Raw genomic sequence first — 23,256 nt, 5'->3', positions numbered from 1 at the left:
GATCAGCTCTAGTTACAGGCCTGTCTATTCTTCTCAGTAAGGAGTCTCCAATCACGTAGACCTGCCTTTTTCTGGTGACACTGTGATTCTCTGATCCATCGCCTGCTCCCACTGGCTGCAAGTCCCCTCGATTCCTATTGACCCTTGCAATCCTCCTGGGGCTCATATGTGGTGTTGCCTCCATTGACTCCTCCCTTCCTTCTGCAGGACTAGCTGGTCTTCTCTTTTTCCTTGCCCTATCTCCTTCAGCGACCATCTGCTGTGCCCCTTCTTCATTTTCCAACTTTGCACATGTGTTCCTGAGTTCTATTTCTCCTTCACTGGCTCTTCTTTTCCTCTGCCTGGTTCTCTTAGTCACATGCTTCCACCGTCCGCTTTCCTCACCTAGCAGCTCCTCCTCAGAATTCTTTGGTCCTGCTTCCATCTGCACATCTGAGCTTATCCCTTCCGCCCCTTCATGTCTGTGTTCCATCATTTCCTCGAACCCCCTTCTAAACTCCACCAAGGTTTCCACCTGCATCTCCAAGCCTTGGATCTTTTCTTCCATCAGCTCTATAAGGCGGCACTTCATGCAGATGTAACCCTTTTCAGGTAACCCTTCCAGGATCATGTACATGCCGCAGCTTCCACATCCAGTCATCCTCATTGTGTCTTTTGCTGCTACCTCTGTATCAGTCATGTCCTCCCTGCCTCGTGCCTGGTGGTCCAGGACACACAACACAACACGGACCCCCTGCAGGCACCGAGGTCCTGGGACCCCACTGTCCACACTCTTCTCTGGCTTGTTGGTTCCTTTGCCTTAGTCTCCCCTGCAACCTCCTCCAACAGAACTCCCTCTGAAACTCCCCTGTTAGCAGCTCTGTTCGCTGGCTGCTGTGCCGCTGAAGCTGTCTGTGCCGCTCTCTGACTGGCTGGCTACTTATATAGGATCCCTAATCAGGGAAGCCCCTCCTCCTACTCAGGGCTCAGCTGCTCTCCCAGCACACGGCCCCTAGCGGCCTCCACACACACGCACACTCACTAACTACACAATACAATCCACAAACTACAAAAACCTGCTCCTCCAACAGAACTCCCTCTGAAACTCCCCTGTTAGCAGCTCTGTTCGCTGGCAGAGAATCAGGGAGCTGTAACCAGCTTTCTTCTCTCCTTGGCAGCTTTCCCCCGCCCACTGAGTCCAGCTTATACTACAGACAGCTGAGAATCCACGCCTCCAGCTGTTTCGGCACTCTGATGGAATCGTTGAGCGTGATTCTGACTTACCTTGCTAAGCAGGTCATCAAAGTAGGCTGTGTCCCAGTAGGCTCCAGCCTGAGCTGGGAGCTGCAGCCAGGTCTTGATGCCATTGTCTACCCACTGGTGATTGTTCTGCCCTGCTTGGGTGAAATGGCACTTGAGGAAATGCTCTGGTGAGCTGGCAAACCCCTCTACTCTGTGGTACAAAGCACTCGGGTCTAGATCCTCTCCTTGTGTGATGATGCTGCCCATGGGTGCCAGCTGAGGTCACTCAGTTAGGGTGAATTGCAAACAGAATGGGACAGACAAACCCCAAAAGCTGGTGGATATTCCAATACTTACATTTACCAAGCCAGCACAAAACAGCTTCTATATTATCTCACTGATTACGCAGCAGTCCAAACAATGCAGTTCCCTTAAAGTACCCAGCCTCAGGCCTCCATCCAGACACACGTCAGATATGATGATGATTACTGAAAATCTTATCATATAAAAGAAAAGGTTCTCCTGATCCCAAAGGACCAAGCCCCAGACCCAAGTCAAATGATAACTTAGATCTTACCCAAAATACATGCTAATAGCCAATTCTTATTAACTAAGCTAAAATTTATTAAAAAAGAAAAGGGAGAGAGTGTTGGTTGAAAGATCAATATACATACAGACTTGAATTCAATTCTTGAGGTTCAGATACACAGCAGAGATGAGCTTGTAGTTGCCAAAAGTCCTTTTAGATATAGTCCATAGGTTATAATCCAATGTCCATATTCAGGGGACGCCCCAGGGTGACTGGGGATCTCAATCCTTATGGCTTAAGGTTTCCCCCTCTTGAAACCCAAAGCAGATCTGAGATGAAGAAGGACCGTGTCCCAGGGTTTTTATACATTTCCTGCAGCCTTTCGGCCTGAGAAAACAATAGCTTAACTTTCCTTCTCCTAAACATCATGGCAATTAGCATGGGGTAATTTATCCTTTAAACAGTTCAGATACAGATTACCACAACCTTCAAAGAGACATATAGACAATAATACTATTTCGCTCAAGTATCTTCCTAAATATTAGTACTCCTTTTTTGATCTTTGAATCAGAGCCATAGCAATAGACAAGACTGGCTTGCTTATATCACAAGACCTGAGCAAACATTTACCCTTCTACCTCTGACAATACAGGCCTCCTTTTCAAAACTCTATTCATATACATATCTTCCTAATCAGTAACTGAAGTTTGGCCATGTGTCAGGTCAGTCTGTGAGTTAATTAACTCTTTCTGGCCCTTTCACCTTTCAGTGAGATATTATATTACATTCATAATGCCACACCTTGGAAAAGATTTTCTTCTGGATACAGGAAGTGGGGGAGATTTTTGGTTGCTAAACAACAAAGCAGGATCACCAAGAGCTGATAGACTGATCCTTCCAGGTCCTCCCAATCCTCAGGGGAAGGGAACAGCTCAGTGGCCCACAGCAGCACCATCTAGAGGAAATCGAAAGGATTTATTCAGAGAGGGAGAATACAGAATATGCAAATTATCAGGGGTTATACAGCTATGGCTGGGATGTTCAAAGCTGCCAAAGGGATTTAGGCACCACTAATGTTAATGGGAATTGGGCATCCAAATCCCTCGGCAATGTTGAAACTTCCACCCATTATTTATGTTTGTAACTGTGATAGCTAAATGCTTAATGAGGACATTTAAACGTGGACAGACTTTAGTTTTCATCCCATTGACTTGACAGGTGCAGTTGTGTCTCTCAGAGCTGCAGACTCCAGCAGACATCAGCACATCAGGAACACTCGGTTCATATTCTGAAGACTTTCTTCAGATTAATAAGTATCTTAATTTTTGTCTAATGAAAGCTTGATTCAAATTATTCAGCAACTTGAAAATAATCAGCACTACTGTGGCAATTTACATGGAGGCATCATCACATTGAAACTATCAGCAAGGCCAGGGCACAATTCCATACCAGCCATCACTGGCAGGTTTATACTCCTCTACTAACACTCTTGCCTCTATAATTAGCATAGCATAGCCCTATCACCATGCTGGAATACTGAGAAATGGAGCACTGGTCACAATGGCTAGTACCTTCCAATACCATGCTATAACATGAAGCATACACAAGTCATAAAGGTTAGCACTGCCCAAAGTGGGCACCCCAAACTGCTGTGGAGTGGTGTATTAACTGGCTTCAAATCTGAAGGACAAATTCCTCAACACCGTCCGCAGTTCTGGAGGACAGAACGTATCCCAACCATGAAAGGAAGCACATCCAAGAGCATGGTGCCTTGTAATACCTTAGCTACGGTCCTGTGAGATGGAGCATGTCCAAATGATTAAAGATGGTACTGTCACTAGCACAACATCCTCAGCATCAGGCTGCAATGTTAGCAGCTGCTGCATGCTCAGGCTGTGAAAAACAAATTCAGCAGCTCAATCTTCCCTTTCCTAAGGTGTTGAAAGATGAAGTTTGTCCAAAGCATGATGCATGACCCTCCTAATGGCATGTTGGGACTTGATAGAAAAAGCAACATCTCAAGCTGTAGTAGGATTCTCTTGTACCAAATCAGTAGCCACAAAGAATTGACACTGCAGTTGCTGTCTGAGCCCAACATGTGTAACCCCCATCTATAGAGCCTTGGCTGTTTAGCTCATCTCGTGCTCTTTGTTCTGGAGGTCCCTGGTTCCATTCCTCATTGTATCAAGCATCACTAGGGCTGAACATTTGTCACAGTATTTTTTATCAAAAATCCCAGAGCAGTTACAGTAACTGTAGTAAAAGGCATGGGTTGCTATACTTCCAGTGCCTGCTCCTTGACTTTTTTAAAGAGCAAACTCTCCTTACTGCCCCACCAACAGGGCCCTGACCACCACTGCAGCACCCTCTGGCCTGGTACTGCAACTCTAATCTTGGCCCACTATAGAGGAGAGTCCTTGGGGGGATGGAGGCTGGAGAGTGAGCCTGTCCTGCACTCCTCCAGCACTGAACCCACCTTACACTCCCCCAGCAGTGGCAGCTCCTGCGATTCCTGTGTTCCATGTGGCTGGTCACAGTGCTGCTCAGGTTTGGGCCCCCTCCCAATCATTATGGAGGGTCAGGTAGGCCAAAGCTGAGCAGCACTGCAACCAGATGCACCATGTTGCAACACCAGGAGCGGCTGCAGGAACAGCTGTTATGGGGTGTGTCATAGACATGGAGAAAAGTCACAGATGAACAGGAAAATCACACTCTCTGTGACAGTTTCCCAGCCATGACAAATGTGCAGCCCTAGCCATCACAGATGGAACACAGGGAATAGAACACAAGATCTTCAGGGCTAGAAACACAGGACCCTGTCACATGAGTGGAACAAGAATCACTATTAGCTTTAGTAGTATTAAGGCTTATGTACCTGGCTCATGAGCACAAGAGAGTGATGTATTCTGATACACCTAACCAGCCCTGGCATTCTGTTCAGCATAAGACAATGGTACAAATACACATCTTACTATGTTATTCCCATCCTGTTAGGTTCATATGCCAAGGTTAATAGAATGTTTCTTTCAGTAAAGATGTGTAAGGTGCACAGTTCTCATAGAGTCAAAGTGACTCAGGTCGGAATACGGTAACATATACTAGAATATGAGCTATTCACAATCACAAGTACAGTGTCCCTAGTTGGTCTCTCAGGAAAACATACCTTCAAGTGATTAAATGTGATCCCTCCTTTCCTGCCCGCTTCTTTCTAGTCCTCACTGTTGACCTGGTCCAGTAGGTGAAGGCTGTCCAAGTGGTGGCCCTTCAGCATGCCCACAGTATGAAGTAGCTTCATGACAGGGCGATTGGTGGAGTAGCTGGCAAGAGAAATGTATAGGCTGCAGCTGAACCGCTCATTGCCTTTTCAAGGCTTTTCTAGAGCTGGTATGGATTGAATCGACATTAATATGAGCAGGTTGCCCTTTCTCCTGGACCCTTCCAAGCAAGGGGAAGATGCCAGGGAGCTATGGAGACCAAGGAAGTCTACAGCACCATGGCACCCTCTGTTAAGGTTCCTCCTCAGATCAGGTCACTATGTGAATTGTTGTGCTCAACCATGCACTTGTTTATACTTTGGTGTCCCTAAAATGGATTTTGGAGGGCATCTTTCTGAAATAAAAAAAGTGCATAAAAAAGTGCCGTCCTTTCAGAAGCAGGCCATCAGCCCTGTGAACGTCACTTTGGTCCTGCTAAAAGGGTTTTGGAGAAAATTGAAATCCCCTTCAAATTCCTGTCAGTTCTTGCTCTACTTCCACAGGGTAGTAGGCCAATTGGAAGTTGTCTTCTTTGACCCCACCCTCTTTGGCAGAGATGAGTCAATTTCTGGCAAATTTCATCCTTCAGTTGTTCATCTCTAATTTGCTGAAGTGAGCTGGCTGATGCTGGAATTGCTGCCGGAACAAGTTCAATGTAGACTTAAACCAAAGTGGCCTGACCTGAAGGAATTTGAAAACTGAATGCCAAAACAAAAATTCAGCAGAAATAAAACTTCAATGTTCAGCACAGAAGGAAAGCACTGCCTGAACTGAGCCCAGGGAACAAAGTGTAGATAACAGCTCCTCGCTTTTGGAACTGTTCAAAACTCAGCAGGAACTCCCAGATCCTCCCAAGTGGAGACTCCAAAAGGACTTCTCCAGAACAATTGGGTTCACTCTCAGTATTCCCCAGCATAACAAGAGAGGCTCTAAAACTTGCGCTTTCCACAGGGAATGCCACACGGGAACTCAGCCAAAGTGAGAACAAGGTTTGGAAGGCTGATGAGAATCCCCCCACGATGTGATCTATAGAATAATGTTCAGGGCTATTTAAACGGAATGGATAAGGGGACATACATGTGTAAATAGCATTAAGGAATTTAAGTTTATTTTGGGTTGTGGTGTGAGTACACACATTGGTTTATAAGTTAAGTTTTAATCTTTTATCATAAAGGGAAATGTGGAGGGGCTACAGCGTTCCTGGTCCTCCACACTTACCAAAGAGGACCAGGATGGGTTGCAACAGGAAGCTTAATAAATATGAGTTCTAACTGGTTCAGGGAGGTCTCCAGTTGCTGCTTAAAGCACGGTTCTTTGTGTTTCTTCTCACACTGCAGAACCATTCAGAACTGGGAGGCCCAGCCTTGCCCAGTGCTTCATTTGTAAAGAGGTGCTGGAGCTCAAGCAAAATAAAAAGGCAACTCCTGCGAAGCATGACCTCTCACACACTGTACGTGCAAGGTCATGCCTTGCATGCAAGTATAGAATTTCATGCTTTACTAAAGGCCACTGACAGAAGAGGTGCCAAGGCTGTACCTTGGCATGAAAAGAGGTGCCGGGGCAGAGCCCTGGCAAGAACTAGCTCAAATTAAATTCTGGCCATGACAAAACTCTAGCCAGAGGATGATCCCACTGTGACAGATTTGGTCACAGAGATCCCTTTGGGACTGTCATCTGATGTGGTGAAGTGACCTCTGAGCCCATTTTCCCTGCCAGCTTGGGACTCCAGAACCCTGCCTTGTTGAGCCAGACATGCTAGCCTGCTGCAACACAGATCCAGTCTGGTCCATGCCCCCAAAACTGCCGACTTAACTGAAAACAGTTCGTAGATTTCCTGCCTCCAGCACCCAGACACCCTGCTCTCAATGGTATCCAAACCCCAAATAAATCCGTTTTACTCTGTATAAAGCTTATGCAGGGTAAATTCATAAATTGTCGACCCTCTATAAACACAACTGTTTGCTCCTGCAGTTACTAATCACTTACTCTGGTTTAGTAATAAACAAAAGTGATTTTATTAAGTATGAAAAGTGGAATTTAAGTGTTTTCAAGGAATAACAGACAGAACAAAGTAAGTCACAAAGCAAAATAAAACAAAACAAGCAAGTCTAAGCCTAATACATTAAGAAACTGATTAGAGGTAATATCTCACCCTCAGGGATGGTCCAATAAGCTTCTATCACAGACTAGACTCCTTCCTAGTCTGGGCCCAATCCTTTCCCCTGATACTGTCCTTGCTAGTTCCAGCAGACATCTTAGGTGTTAACTAGGGGTTTTCTTATGACTGGCCACCCCTTTGTCCTGCTCCACCTCCTTTTACAGCTTTGGCACAAGGTGGGAATCTTTTGTCTCTCTGGGCCCCAACCCCTTCTTCTAAATGGAAAAATACCAGATTTAAGATGGATTCCAGCATCATGTGACATGGTCACATGTCCTCTGAAACCCCGGCCTCCGTTCTTCCTGGGCTGGTCCACACATACACAGGAAGGTTTGCAAGTAAACAGAGCCATTTATAGTTCACTGATTCTGAAGCACCCTTAATAGCTTCCACTTAATATGTTTACATTAGTAATACAAGTGTGTATCTTATTCTCCTAACTCCAGACACAGAAATAATAAATGCAAACAAATAGAATGAATGCACTCAGTACATTGTAAGCTTTGTAATGATACCTTACAAGAGACCTTTTTCATAAAGCATATTCCAGTTACAACATATTCACATTTATAAGCATATTTACAGAAAGCATATGGAGTGCAACGTCAAATCCACCCTCTCAGAGGGGAGGCAGTCTGGTGGCGTTGTGGCACCAAACTTCTTGCCTACCCCTCTGTGGCATCTGAGACCTCATGTCCCAAAAGGGCACTGGACTAAGACTGGCTGGTGGTGGATCTCCAATATCCCTGTCTGAGAAGTGGGTTCCTGTGGTTGGCAACAGGGGAGACAGAGCAGGATGAGTAGCCCAAACAGAGACCCCCACTAACAGCTCAGTAACAGTGCTCCCAGCTGGGGAGCTGACAATGGCCACCAGGAGAGGATCCCCCCGGAGACATTCAATGTATTTATTGTTTTTAATGTACAAACTCCTTCTGGCTGTTGTGTCTCCCAAAACATCTGCCCAAGCTCTATGGCATGCAGGAGGTGAAGGGTGCCAGGAGGTGCAGAGAGCAGTTTATGGTCCCTGGCAATGGAGCAAGCCTGAAGACCTTTCATCCTCCTCCTCTTCTGCACCACTTATAGGTCCTTCCGGGCTGGTGTGAGAAGAGGTCCTAGGGGAATAAAGCACCTTTGTTCAGCAGGGCTAGAGACTTGGGCCCTTGCCTTTATCCAGTGAGGAATTAGTAATAGATCTGTAACAGACACACCAGATTTAGCCCTGCCTCTCCAAGAACAGAACTGGTTCGATTCCTCTTTCACACAGGACAGTCGCACCTCGTACGTCCCTAGATTAGGAACATAGCAACACAGATTCAAAAATAGTGCTCGGTTCTGTTTTTAAATGAGCACCATCTGTGCAGCCAATGCTCTTCCAGAATTCTTACCAGACAGAACTTTCCCAGGCAGAAAAAGCTGGTGGATCCAGCCCATTAAGGCAACAGAATCTGCCCTGTGCTCCAGGGTGAAGTTAGCAGTGATCATGACAACTTCATAGAAGAACCCAGGAGTGGCCAGCATGGCATGGCAGCTGAACTCAGCAATAGATCTTGTGGTTCACAATGTATTACACTGGTACTGAACTCCATTGCAGAGTCCTCATTTTATTATGACTTTTCTTCCTAGTGAAAGGCTGAAATTTATTTAGAGCTGATTGAAATTTATCAAATATTGAACATAACATTTTCAAATTTTGATGAAAATTTTCACTGAAACTTCAAATTTGGATGAAAAACAGCAAACAAATTCATCAAAATTTACAGAATCAAGACATTCCCTCCATTTTTCAGAGTGGTAGCTGTGTTAGTCTGTATCAGCTTAAACAGCTAGTACCTGTGGTACCTTGGAGACTAAAAAATGTATTTGGCGATAAGCTTTCGTGGGCTAAAACCCACTTCATCAGATGCATGGAGTGGAATATACAGTAGGAAGGAGGTTGACAGACAGACCCCCAGCCTGAAGCAAATACTCACCAACAACTACAAACCACACAACAAAAACACTAACCCAGGAACCTATCCCTGCAACAAACCCCGTTGCCAACTCTGTTCACATATCTATTCAAGGAACACCATCATAGGACCTAACCACATTAGCCACACCATAAGGGATTCATTCTCTTGCACTTTTACTAATTCGATATATGCCATCATGTGCCAACAATGCCCCTTACTATGTACATTAGCCAAACTGGACAGTCTCTACCCAAAAGAATAAATAGACACAAATCAGATGTCAAGAATTATAACATTCAAAAACCAGTGGAAGAACACTTCAGCCTCCCTGGACACTCAATAACAGACCTAAAGGTGGCAATTCTTCAACAAAAAAACTTCAAAAACAGACTCCAAAGAGAAACTGCAGAACCACAATTAATTTGCAAACCGGACACCATCAAATTAGGCCTGAATAAAGACTGGGAGTGGATGGATCACTACAAAAAGTAAAAACTAATTTCCCCATGCTAATTTCCGTCTACTGTTACTTGCACCTTCTTGTCAACTGTTTGAAATGGGCCACCCTGATTACCACTACAAAAGTGATTTTTCCTCATGTTGATAATAGCCCACTTTAATTGAATTGTCTCATTAGAACTGACCCCTTCCCTCCCGCGCTTGATAACGCAACTCCCATCTTTTCATGTACTGTGTAGATATATCTTCCTACTGTATTTTCCACTCCATGCATCCGATGAAGTGGGTTTTAGCCCACGGAAGCTTATGCCCAAATAAATTTGTTAGTTTCTAAGGTGCCACAAGTACTCCTTGTTGTTTCTCCATTTTTCACTAGCTCTTTTAAATTCTACAGAACTATACTCCATTGCTTAAGACTGCATCCCCCCTAAGAATCTATATGGCAGACAAACCCTCTGTCTCTCTCTCTCAGTAAGGTTTCAGGAATGGGTGCGGACGGCAGGAGCATAGCTTGGTGTTTACCTCCAGTGATCGTAGCTGCTGGGGATGAAGTCAGCCCACTGTGTTACTTTTTGCAGCCTGCCTTCTGGAAAACCTCCTTCTCTGCGTCTGCTGTGGAGTTTCAGAGCACCCTGTTTTCTCTGCACCACAGGGATAATGTTGAACCTGATCATTTTCCAGCCACTGGACACTAGCAGGACAATTGCAGACCTTCTTCCTTTAGGCTGTCAGCGCTGAGGTCACCTGGGCAAGGAGCAGAAGTTGCTTTTAGAAAACAATAGTAAGAGATCTCCCCATCCTCATCTCTCTCCCCCTGTCTTTAAGCCTTGCCTGTCTTGAAGACAAGTTCCAGTTCAGCTGAGCAGGACTCTCAGACTTGTAGCTCTTACCCTGTTCTTTAAAATAAAACCCCTTTCCTGGATGGATGCCTAACATCCAATCATCCAGTCTTCACTGCATACCAGGGAAGACCATCTGGGAGAGAATGAGAATTCCCCTTGTTTCAGCATCTATGTGCAAGGGCAACATACCATGGCAATGGCTGCTGCTGGAATGAGATCAATGGATGAAAATTAAAAAAAGTTTTGAAATGAAGAACCTGGCATCTCTGCTTGGATACCTGTGAGTTCATTCTTCCCCCTCCAGACGTCATACAGCGGCTGCTTGGTTTGTTAGTTAAAAGGACCCAAAACTAATAAGCAAGTCAACATTTCCTAGATACTTATCACTGGTGCAGAGCAGGAGATAGGGGACAGGGCTTGTAGCACTGAGGTGGTTTTGCTCCAGACACTCCCTTTCTGTATCTGTCCCCACATTTGGGAGACCAAGAGGCCGGGTTTGAATGCTCCCCTTTCTGAACAATGGACTGTGTTAAAAACAGATAGTTAAGGGTTAATGTCTTTTTTAGCTGTAAAGGGTTAAAAACCGCAGTAAACCTGGCTGACACCTGACCAGAGGACCAATAGAGGGACAAGATACTTTCAAATCTTGGTGGAGGGAAGTCTTTTGTTTGTGCTCTTTGTGTTGTTGTTGTTTGCTCTCAGAACTGAGAGGGACAGGACATCAATCCAGGCTCTCCAAATCTTTCTGAATCAGTATTTCATGTTTCAAACTTGTAAGTAATTATCCACCAAGATTTGAAAGTATCTTGTCCCTCTATTGGTCCTCTGGTCAGGTGTCAGCCAGGTTTACTGCGGTTTTTAACCCTTTACAGCTAAAAAAGACATTAACCCTTAACTATCTGTTTTTAACACAGTCCATTGTTCAGAAAGGGGAGCATTCAAACCCGGCCTCTTGGTCTCCCAAATGTGGGACAGTCAAGGCTGCCCAGAGAGGGGAAAGTTTTGGGGGAACAGAGAGTGCCCCAGACATCGGAATTTTGGGTGGTGGCAGTGTTACCAGATCTAAGCTAGTAATTAGGCTTAGAAGTGTCCATGCAGGTCCCCACATTTGTACCCTAAAGTTCAAAGTGGGGGAAAAAACCTTGACAGGCTTTGACCGGGCATAAGAACAAGGATGTAATGTTGGTGATGGGGTCAGAGAGGCAGGAGCAATCAGAGTGATAAAGAATACAGTCGGGAGATGGACGTAGCTGTCATGGTGCCTGCATGACTCAAGAGCAAGAGTACCAACCTCTGCGCAAACTGTTAGGAACCAGGGCACAAACCCCAAATTGGTGGTGAGTTCTATGCTTAGATTTCACCAACCAATTATCAATTGTGAGCTTCCCAGGTACTACAATACTTAACATGGAGCAACAGACAGTTCCCCTGGGTATGCTGATCTGTTTAGCCACCCAAGTGAGCATACATTTGTGATACCTGGTCTCTTATACCAAGAATCACAGCAATATTTAGAGTACTCCCAGTCCTAAAGGACCAGTCACTTACCCCAGGTCAGTTGAACCTTATATCTCACACCAAAGACAATACTTATAGCCTAGCCTATAATAAACTACATAAAGATTTAGTAATATGAAAAGGAAACAAGAAAATTATTTACAAGGTTAAAGCGGGTAAACAAAAGACACACAAATGAGTTACAATCTTAAATTTCAAAAGGTAATAGAAGCTTCTTTAACCAGCAAGGTCTATATGTCCTTTAGGGCTAACCCAGGATAAGCAGCTGGGGATCTCTTGCTTATCCCTAAAAATATCTTGCCCCTCACAGTCCAAGCAACATAGAAATAATCAGTCCCTTCTGGTTAGGGGTTTTATTCTCTTCTTCCCACATACTTTCCATTGCAAAGCTCAGCTGATGGGAAGAGTCATCTTCATGGGAAGGATGCACAATAACAAGGAAAGTCTTTTGTCCTCTTGTTGGCGGTACATACGGAAATTCCAGTTGCAACATCCCACAATGGTCTATTTGGTATTGATAGACCTTCCTTTTGGGAAGGGTGTAACACCTTCTGTTGGGATCAACCCTTCACACTAATTAATGTTGCTCTCCTGTCTGGTGATTTACACAGTTACAGAAGCTCACGATACAACTGATCAAATATAACCTCACACTATGGGATACAGATGTGATAAGTAAGATTAATGTACACAGCAGCTCACCAGCTTTCCATAAAGTCTAAAAACTAAACACATTCTTAGCATTGTAGCCCCTGTTTTTTAACCATACTAACTCCCAGGTGAGCCAGACTGATTCCAGCTCGGTATTTGTCAGTGTTCGAGTGAGTGAAGGGGATCTTGGCATGAGCTGGCACCTGACAGAAATGTGTGTTGATGGAAACACGGAGAAGGATGCTTAGCTAGACAGATAGGTGGGTGTTTGGTGAGTCAGAAAGTTGGACAGACAAATGGTTGTTTGGGTGTGTGTAGAAGAGTGACTCACTGGCTGGCAACCCCTTGCGGCTGGGCACAAGATAGCAGTCCCTCCTCCTCTAACACCCCTGCCAACAGCAGCTTCAGCCTTGCAGCAGTCTGCCTCATCATATGACTTGGCCCTCTGACTGGGTAACATTCAATCCCACCCCTTCGAGGGTAACAGAGTTCCATGAATAACTGTCCAGTGACATTATGCCAGGTCCTCCGACCCAGCCAGGCTTGTCACCTCTGAGGTACAATCAACTGGGACATCTGAACCATTTCATCCATATCTGCTACCTCAACAAAGGGGCAATCCTGGGAAAACCTGGACAGGTGGCAACCCTGGCCCCAACTCTGAGCCCAGTTCTCCTTACACTTCTTTTCCCCAGGGCTTCCAACAGTCCTTACCCCTTGTATCAGGTAGGTTTTCATAGCCCCTTCCTTAGTGGCTGATAGGGGAACCTGGGCCCTCCCTCTTCTCTACGGTACATTCCTGGGTGCTGGTGGTAAGCAGCTATGTTTTCCTGGACCACTTTCTGCCTCAGCCTGCTGCTAGGCCCTTTCTCCAGCCCCTGCCTGGGCTCACCCTCTGCAGACTCTTTGCCTTTTCCCAGACCCTGCATAGTTCCTTCTGGCTCTTGTATCAAGTGATCCCCCAGTACCTTCTCCCTGCAGGCCCAGCTCTCCTTAGATTCTCTGTGTGTTCCTGGCTCCTTCCTCACAAGCTGACCTGCTCAGACTGACTCCAGGAGGTCTTACCCTTTTGTCCAGGTTCACCACAGGAGCTTGCTCCATCTCTGTGGCTTCCAAGTGAATCTCCTGGCCTTTCCCAGGAGGTGCTCCCAAGGCCCATTCTGCCCCCAGGCTTCCTGCCTCTAGTTCTCCCCGGCTGCTGTGTGCTCCTCCCTTTCCGAAGGCCTAGCAGGACCCAAGAGATTTTGTTTTTCCTTCAACAACATGAGGAGGAAGTGGGATTCTTTATTTAAACCAGATGCAAAACTACAGTGGAACAACTGTTTTCTTGCAGCACAGCTATGTAGGAACCTCCAGCCCTGAGATAGGATTGCATTACCTCCCCTGTGTTACTGCACAACATCACCTCCAGCAATAAGAATCCCATCACTCTACACCAGAATGACATTAAAAACTCCCTGCACACAGACACAACTGCATTACTATTTCACAGGTCATCCAAGATTACCTAAAACCTGGTAAAAAGAACTGGAGCACTTGTGGCACCTTAGAGACTAACAAATTTATTTCAGCATAAGCTTTCGTGGGCTACAGCTCACTTCTTCAGATGCATAGAACGGAACACACAGACAGGAGATATTTTTATTTATACATACAGAGAACATGAAAAGGTGGAAGTACCCATACTAGCTGGAAGAGGCCAATCAACTGAGATGAGCTATCATCAGCAGGAGAAAAAAAACCTTTGAAGTGATAATTGAGATGACCCATAGAAGGTGTGAGGAGAACATAGGGGAATAGATTAAATTAGTGTAATGACCCAATTCACTAACTGAATCTATTTCCCTATGTTTCCCTCCTCACACCTTCTATGGGTCATCTTGATTATCACTTCAAAGGTTTTTTTCTCCTGCTGATGACAGCTCGTCTCAATTGATTGGCCTCTTCCAGTTGGTATGCATACTTCCACCTTTTCATGTTCTCTGTATGTATAAATATCTTCTGTCTGTGTGTTCCATTCTATTCATCCCGAAGAAGTGATCTGCAGCCCACAAAAGCTTATGCTGAAATAAATTTGTTAGTCTCTAAGGTGCCACAAGTGCTCCTGTTCTTTTTGCAGATACAGACTAACACGGCTGCTACTCTGAAACCTAAAACCTGGTAACAGGAATCTTGAGAGTCTGATTCAGCATCTGGAACCACTATCCTGAGTTCTTTCCTTGCATGACAAAGATAAGATCAAAGAAAATGATGCAGATGGGCAACCCAGGGAAGAGCAGGTTCAACTGCCAAGGAGAGGCTGCTGAGGAAATGCACTTGGTTAATGCTTAGCACCAGGCACATGTGGTGAGGTTCAAACCAAGCCCCCTGGTATGACCACATGCTGAAGAGGCTATAGCCCTGGAGTCGGCGGAGGATGACTAATGATGCCTGTGATGGATATAATGAGAATATGATACTGAGTTGTTTTCTTTGAAAAATAAATCCTTATAAGGAAGAGGCAGTGGAGGTCACCAAAGAGGGATTTGCGTCCTGGTGACTTTGCTGTTGTTACAGCCCAACCAGGCCCATGTCACCATTGCACACTAAATGCACTGCGGGAAGCTTATATCACTGGTGAACCCCACTGTAAACACTTTCTTCTCCCTCTCTACTGCTTGCATTTCAAAAAGCAATGTGCTGACATGCTGCCAAGACTGACTCCCACCTCTCAGGTGCTAGCTCCCACCAGCCATTCACATTGCATGTGTCATACCCAAGAAGATGGACTTGTTGCTCAAGTTAGCACTGGATCAGACAGAGAGGTGAACTGTACCCTGAGAGTCATTCTCCGTTTAAGGAAAGACTGGAATTGATATTGATCTGACAAACTTATGTAATCACCCTGTTTTCAGCCAAGCCCTGCCCGGGATGGGGGTAGCCTGGAACAAGTGTCCTGCTTAGCTGAGCTTATAGTAAGCCCACTTTGAACTGGTCCCACTCGTAGTTCTATTTCACAGAACAGAGAAGTCAGCAATACCTCACTAGCCTATGACGAACTTCAGCACAGTCACTTTATCATAACACTAGCAGTGATATTTTTAATTCAGAAAGCAAGACCTGAGACCAGGACAGTGTCCACAGTTTAACAGTCATCTGATCATTGAGAAGTCTTTTATTAGGACATCCTTACTTACACTGGGGAAACCCTGGCCCCTTTCAAGTCAGCGGCAAAACTCTCATTGACTTTACTGGTGTCAAGATTTCACCCAGCAACTTTATTTCAAAGTGGTAGTGAATTGTAATCAAATGGCATATCTAGCTCTTTCCGCCTGAAGAATCCCAAAGCCCTCTAGACTATACCCATGCCATGGGGCTTTCTCACCTATCACTGAAATGCAATCACCTCTAGAGTGAAACACTGAAGATATCCTGTGTCAGGAGCATTGCACAAATTGAAGAAATTTACCTCTTTAGGTGAAACCTAGGGGTTTTGTTGGTTTGCTTCTTTTCCCCACTCTGCAGAGTATGTAACTAACTAATTCAAAGTTTGGACAGACATTGGGATCCAAAGTTGGCAACCTCTTGTTTATGTCTCCATCAATGGGCCACTCTATCCTCAGTGGACCAATCAGTGCATCTTGGGATGAGAGGGGAACTGAGTTTCTCTGTTATTGCTCTGGCTTGTGCTTCACTGATAGATTACAGTTCTGACTGAATAGCTTCTCCCTTTCCTGGCATAGGTGGAAGTTTGGAATACAGCCTTTCAGTTTATGTTCATTTTGGGGTGACAACAATCACTTCTATATAGTTTATTGACCCGTTATCTATCTGAAACCTATCAAAGACCCTTCTTGTCATATCACCATATAATATAGTCTGAATAACCTGATGTGTCTTTTCCAACTTGTTCCATCTTCTTCCTCTCCCCTTCTCCTCTTCCCATTTCCCCCACCTCTCAGCCTCTCTCTGTGCCTCTCCTCATTTTCCTTTTTGTCTCTTGCCATTTGCATCTCTGTCCCCTTCCCCCTTCTGGGACAGGAGCAGAGAGGTAGCAGGCCTCTAGTCAAATCACAGAACCCCCTGCGATCCCTCTGCCACCCCGGCCCACACACCCGTGGATGCAGTTGGCATACAGACCTGGCTTGATGAGGAACTAGTGCCTGCAGTGGACAATGCCAGTGACAATTAGCTCTTTCAGGAGCCTGAGTATCTTGCCTGGCACTATGTGCACCCTGTACTCAGCGCTGACCACCACACTGAACCCATCCTCTCTGGTCCAATTCTCCCAGCCAGTTCCTTCTTTGGGCACTCTTAGGTGGCAGCAGCCTGACATCTGATGGTGCCCATTGGTAACTGTCTCTGACTGGCCCTGTTTACTGGAGCACTCCTGCAGCAGGAGGGTATCAGCCACAATCCACAAGGGAACCCCCACAGTTACTGCATCCTCTGAGGTGTAGAGGGCAAATTCAAAAGCTTCCAGGTTTCTTGAACAATCAGTTATAAATCTAGGGTCCATGGCAGTGATTTTCTCTAGCACAGTCAGCAGGATGTTCTCTGCCTTCTGGAAATGCTCCATTCTCTGACCTTCACGGGACAGTATCACTCATTGATAGCTGTGCCAATGAGAAACCTTCACAGCCATGGCTACAAAGCCAGGGCAAAGACACCCTCCTGTCTGCAGAGCTCCTTTGGTGTGCAAGCCACACCCTCCCCAGTACAGCCAGGTAAGCATGCAGGTGGGAGGGGAAAGGAAGAGAGGGCTGGGAGCAGGTGCCCTGTGGGACAAGCAGACAGTGGAGAGACATTTTAAGACATTAATAAACCCAGTGTTTTTCTCCTACATAGCTGAAAGAGTGCCAAATACTTCTGAACTATTGATTGCCAAGGTGGCTGTCATAAACATACAGCTAAGGGTAGCATAAAATCTTTTCTTTACCTGTAAAGGGTTCAGAAGCTCAAATAATCTGGTTGGTAGCTAACCAAAAGGACAAATAAGGGGAGAAGGTACTTTCAAATCTGTGTGGGAAGGTTTTTGTTTTGAGATCTATTTGTGTGTTTTCTCTGGGTCAGCGAGGAACCAGGGCAGGGAAAATACATCTCCTAAAGCCATACCTGAACTAAGCATCTAAGATTACAAATTATAAGTAATAGTAAGGAAATGTATTAGATTATCTTTTGTTTTAGCTTGTGAATTTTCCCTAGGCTAAGAGGGGTGATTTATTCATGTTTTTTTGGGGTGGGTTTTTTTTTGTAACTTTAAAGTTTTGCCTAGAGTGGAATCCTCTGTGTTTTGAATCTGATTACCCTGAAAATTACGTTCCATCCTGATTCTACAGAGGTGCTTCTTTTACTTTTTCTTGATAATAAAGTTCTGATTTTAAGAACCTGATTGGTTTTTAGTGTCCTAAAAACCCAAGGGCTGAACCGTGCCCACCTTGCGAACCTATTTGGTTGGTATATTATTCTCAAGCCTCCCCAGGAAAGGGGGTGAAGGGGCTTGGGGGGGATATTTTGGGGAAACAGGTGGCCCTTTTCCTGAATCTTTGTCTAACTCACTTGGTGGTGGCAGCAATAACATTCCAAGGACAAGGAAGAATTTGTGTCTTGGGGAAGTTTTTAACCTAAACTGGTAGACATAAGCTTAGGGGGTCTTTCATGCGGGTCCCCACATCTGTACCCTAGAGTTCAGAGTGGGGAGGGAACCCTGACAGTGGCTACTTAACAATCAGATGTATCTGGCAAGAGACCAAGCCAGGGTGATAAGTCTGAGGCATAGCAGGTAGCTATCCTGCTCAGCAAACAGGAAATGGCCGGGCCAGATCCTCAGCTGGTGTAAAGAGACATCACTCCATTGATTTCAGTGGAAAGATACTGATTTATACCCTGCTGGGGGTCTGGCTTCAATGGAGAGATGCTGATTTACATCAGGTGGGGAGCTGACTCAGTGTCCATTGCAGTGCGTTGTTAGCAGTATTTATATGAAACACAAAAGAGGCAATGAAGAATTTCCCTGTGAGCTCAGTTGCAGAACAGCCCTCTGTCACTGGGGAGAAGGAGCAGGGGTTCAGTACACAAAGAGGTTTGCTTGGGATGTTTTCTGTCCATTTGACTAAGTCACGTGTCTCCTCATGGCCCACAGGCAGCCGGCCCACTGATCACTTGGACTCAGTGCCCATCCATTTCCTCATGCACCATTTAGGAAGTCTTGGTGTCAGATGATGGCAATCTGAGGTCCTACCCACAATCCATGTGAGACCCCCCTATTTCCTCCCTGCCCCTTGTTATGGCTTTGCCCCTCCCTGGGATGGCAGCAGGTGTCAGAGTTAAGATGAATGGGCCAGTTCACACTTCTGGGACCTCCTGTTCCAGGATGTCTGCAGTCATCAGTTATTCTCAGAACATATTTTCAAGTTTTCATTGCATCCACGAGGGCTCAAAGCATAGGTGTTTTTTAATGCAAGCAGAATTCCGATCTCATCCTGTAATTACAGGAGCTGGGGCCCCAGGCATGGGCCTACCGAGACTATGCCTTAATCCAGACTGAAAAGCCTGCAGATAGCTCCCTATGATTTAGGAAGTATAACAGGATCAGCTGCCTCCTGAATGCCCTTATGACTTGGAGTGGCTCTGCAGTGCACTGCCTCAGTTTCCCCTCTTCAGGCTCCTCAATAAACTCCACACACAAAGGACTTTCGTGAGTGCAATAGCAACAACCCTTCTTGGGGTCTGGCTGATTAACATAAAGGTCAAAAATAAATACAAAAAGGTCTTTCACTCCAGCCCCTGTTCCCTGAGAGCTACCTCTTCCTGCTCTTCTGAGCAGCTGGAGAAGACACAAGGCCTGGCTTGTCTTCTTTGCCTTCTTCCCAAAGTAAAACTAAACTTCTAGCCAGGAGTTTCTTTCTACCCTGCCACAGCTCCCTTCCTCAGGGACCACAGCAGGAGATTCTCTATTCCTGCAGCCTCACTCTGCAGTTCCCCCACATCATGAGAAACTGGTGAGCTGGACCAATTCCCTCAGAAAGGACCCAGTCCACCCTCTGACAGGGGTTTGGAGGCTGTGTCATCACTCCACTGTGGGCCACATGGGTAGGAACCTGTACTTTTCACTCTGGGAAGTGTCCATGCTCAGTTTCCTCCTGCCACAGACTGTATGGCAGGGGGTATGAGCTACCCTGCAGTTATTCACACTGCCCACTAGTACAGTCAGCGTTATTTTCTATTTGCTAGTCTAAATCTGTGAGCAAATGAAAAAGAAAAGCTTTTGCTCCTGTCCAGAACTGCATTGGAGTAAAGTTCAGAGCCTGATCCAATGTCCATTGAAAATAATGGAGAGAATCCTGTTGACTTCAGTGAACGCTGGATCAAGTCCCCAGTGAGCACTGAGCTGGGGTCTGCTCTCTTGGAGTGCTCTGTGGTTGAGAGGAGGAAATACAGTCAGAATCCAAGACCTGGGGCCTGTATTAGTGAGCAGCCTTGAAACAGACATCGCTCAGTGTGACATGCCAGACTTCACTCTTCCATTTGCCATTGGCAAGTTGCCATTGATGCTTGCTGCTTTAAAACCACTTCAGGCTGGCTCTCTGCCAACCAGCCCCACAGCTGGTATCCCATCAAGGCAAGAAATGCCTTTGAGGTGAATGTTCATTGAGGACTCTGGCCAACCCATTGCATAACAATGAGATGATTAAAAGACCAAGCATGTCAAAAATTAGCATTGGATGCCATTTGAAATCCTCAAACTTGAAAAAAGTCAGGTGGTCCCTTCAGAACAGGGAGAGTTTCTTCTCTTCAGGTCGTCTGTCAGCTCACTCTGATACATTCTTTCAGTGAAATTAATCTTTGTTGCACAAATCATCCATGCCTCATATGCTAGACCAAAAATGCACTGAACTATCACCTGAGTACAATTCCTGCTGAGACTTGGCCTTGTACTGACAAGTAAATGTAAAGTACTTTGAGATCCACTAATGCAAAGCACTGTGTCAAAGCTAGGTATTGTTCCTATTATATTGTATCTGCCTCTCTCTCTGCCAATTTCTAGTTCTTGCATCTTGGTCAGTGCAGAGGCTGGAAGCAAGGCAGAGATTAACCCACTAGCACTCCATCTAGAAAAATGCTGTGCAGTGTTTTCCAATATGTTCTACATACATGCCCTAAAAAGATACTAATCATATAAGAAAAGGCAATGCGGATTGAAAGGCTGGTTCTCATTTACACTAAGGCCCCTTTCTGTTCACCTTTCCAGCAGTGAAAAGAGGATGAAAATTACCAGAAAAAGGAAAGACGGGGGAAGGGGAGTGCAAATGCATATTAGCAGGGTCTGATGCTGCGCTCATTCTAAGTTTCCAGTTCACTGCCAGAGAGAGGCCTTAGTGTAAATGAGAACCAGGCTGTAAAAAATGGATGTCCATCTTTCATATGAAAACCAAATGACCTAATACAGTCAGCACAGAAGTATGTATTAATATTATTCCAGCAGTGCCTGGCAGCCCCCATCATGTCCAGGAGAACATTGCATTAGGTACTGCACAAACAGCTGCTCCCTGCCCCAAACAACTTGCAGTCTTTCCGAAGGACCCTGAAGGAGTTAGGCACCCACACCCACTGAAAGGTTCAATTGGGTCTGAGTGCCTAAATCCCACAGACTCCTTTGAAAGTCCCAGCCTTATGGTTTAATTATCATGACTACAATGACCCATGACAGAAAATATCTTTAGATACCAGCACATACTTTTAAAGCCAGATTTTCAAAAGAACAGTGCTCCCCTTTAGCCAACTAATGTAGTGGCCTAATTGACTGTAGTTATCAGTGCCCCACAGTTCTCTTTATTCTCTCCTGTTGACCACTACATTTAGATGATGAGCTCTTTTGAAAATCTGATCACTGATTTAAGAGTATAAATGGGAACTCTTGGGTCTGAGCTCTTCTGCAAATCCATTCCTTTAAGTATATTTCCAGATGAAAATCTATGTTCCTGCTAAAAGCTATAGGCCCAAATCATGCCTCTCCCTCTCATGGGAAAAGAACCATGGGACTGGGTTAGAAGGGAAGGAATACTAGCCACTTTGCAGTTCTTTACAAAGTATCCCTCCCCCTATTGTGTAATATAAAAATGGCAGTGGAGTGAACTCACTCTTTCCAAAACATTTGCCTTTGGGAGCAAATCAGTTACGGAAGGTTTCCTTGCAAAGGGCAAACTTTGCAGAAGTTTGGACCAAGTGTAGATAAGGGTTCGAGTGCAAGCAGATTTGCAACTTTTCATCATCCCAACCAGCACAATGAGCAACATAATAGTACTGCAAGTGTAATGCTGACAGACCCCAGCAGGATCGAACACGGGATTTCTGGAGTTTAGTTCATGAGCCTCTACTGCATAAGCTACAAGCCAGCTGGCTGTTAGCTAAAGCTGTAGGGCAGACTCATTTTATCTCTCTCTCTAAGTGGTCTCGGTGCCTCTAGATGGGACAGAACACCACACCCAGGAGGTGTGTTGGTTACACAAGTCCTGTCTGTTATTACTCCACACTGCTCTTTGCAGTCACACAAGCTGATGAGAGGAAGATTCAGGCCTTGTCTGCACAGAAACTTCTACTGCAGGGATCGGCAACCTTTGGCACGTGGCTCACCAGGGTAAGCACCCTGGCGAGCTGGGCCCGTTTGTTTACCCTGCTGCATCCACAAGTTCAGCCGTCGATGGCTCCCACCTAGGCCAGTGGGTCCTCCAGACCAATGGGGGCAGTGGGAAGCCCGCACTTGGCGAGCCACGTGCCAAAGGTTGCCAATTCCTGACTCTATATCAACATCAGTAAACATGAAATTAAGCCTAATTTAAACTCAAAAAGAGGCATTACACCAAGCTTTGCACCACATTACATAGAATTCATGATTAACAAGAGGTTGGGAAGGGACCTCAGCATCTAGTCCAACCCCCTGCTCAAAGCAGGACCAATCCCCAACTAAATCATCCCAGCCAGGCCTTTGTCAAGCCTGACCTTAAAAACATCTAAGGAAGGAGATTCCACCACCTCCCTAGGTAACCCATTCCAGTACTTCACCATCCTCCTAGTGAAAAAGTTTTTCCTAATATCCGACCTAAACCTCCCCCACTGCAACTTGAGACCATTACTCCTTCTTCTGTCATCTGGTGCCACTGAGAAGAATCTAGATCCATTCTCTTTGGAACCCCCTTTCAGATATTTGAAAGCAGCCATCAAATCTTCCCTCATTCTTCTCTTCATTCAACTATGTAAAGTCACATCTTTAGTTAAACAGGTGTAACTCTGTGTGGACAAGCCCTGGAAGAGACCCCCCTCCCAAGGGTTACCAATTCAAAGGCACCAAATGAGAATGAAGGCCCTGATTCCTTTGTGCAATCATTTCCATCAGTGCAATGTGGATGTGGAATGGTGCCAGATCTGAGCATTTTACACTCACTCAGCTCTGGTGGGAAAGACAGTACAAGGAGCAGAGCAACAGCAAACTATGTCCACAGGGCCCAGTCCCATTACCGCTGAAACCATTGGCAAAAATCCCATTGCTTTTATTGGGATCTGAATGGGGCCCCAGCCACTCTTTGCTATGTACTGTATGTCTGAATTCCATATTCTATGTGGCTCCAGGGTTCTTGCCCCTTCTTCCCCCCCCACATTCTCTTTTAGCAGAGTAAATAGGGGACATTAAACACAG

General features: G+C 45.5%; 1 protein-coding gene across 1 annotated transcript in view; it reads right to left on the bottom strand.

Moving 5' to 3' along the window:
• The window catches only part of MAB21L4 (mab-21 like 4), a 23,838-nt gene extending 6,630 nt beyond the window's left edge, over nucleotides 1–17,208 (bottom strand). Inside the window, 6 exon segments of the mRNA XM_075068990.1 lie at nucleotides 1,264–1,466; nucleotides 2,552–2,705; nucleotides 4,914–5,067; nucleotides 10,096–10,273; nucleotides 10,276–10,317; nucleotides 16,704–17,208. Of these exon segments, the coding sequence (XP_074925091.1) occupies nucleotides 1,264–1,466; nucleotides 2,552–2,705; nucleotides 4,914–5,067; nucleotides 10,096–10,273; nucleotides 10,276–10,317; nucleotides 16,704–17,208 (1,236 nt within the window).
• Nucleotides 17,209–23,256: the final 6,048 nt, after the last annotated feature.

This window comes from Chelonoidis abingdonii, chromosome 8, assembly GCF_003597395.2.
Source record: "Chelonoidis abingdonii isolate Lonesome George chromosome 8, CheloAbing_2.0, whole genome shotgun sequence".
NCBI lineage: Eukaryota > Metazoa > Chordata > Testudines > Testudinidae > Chelonoidis > Chelonoidis abingdonii.
The sequence above is the reverse complement of the archived record's forward strand: the minus strand, read 5'-3'. Positions and strand labels throughout refer to the sequence as shown.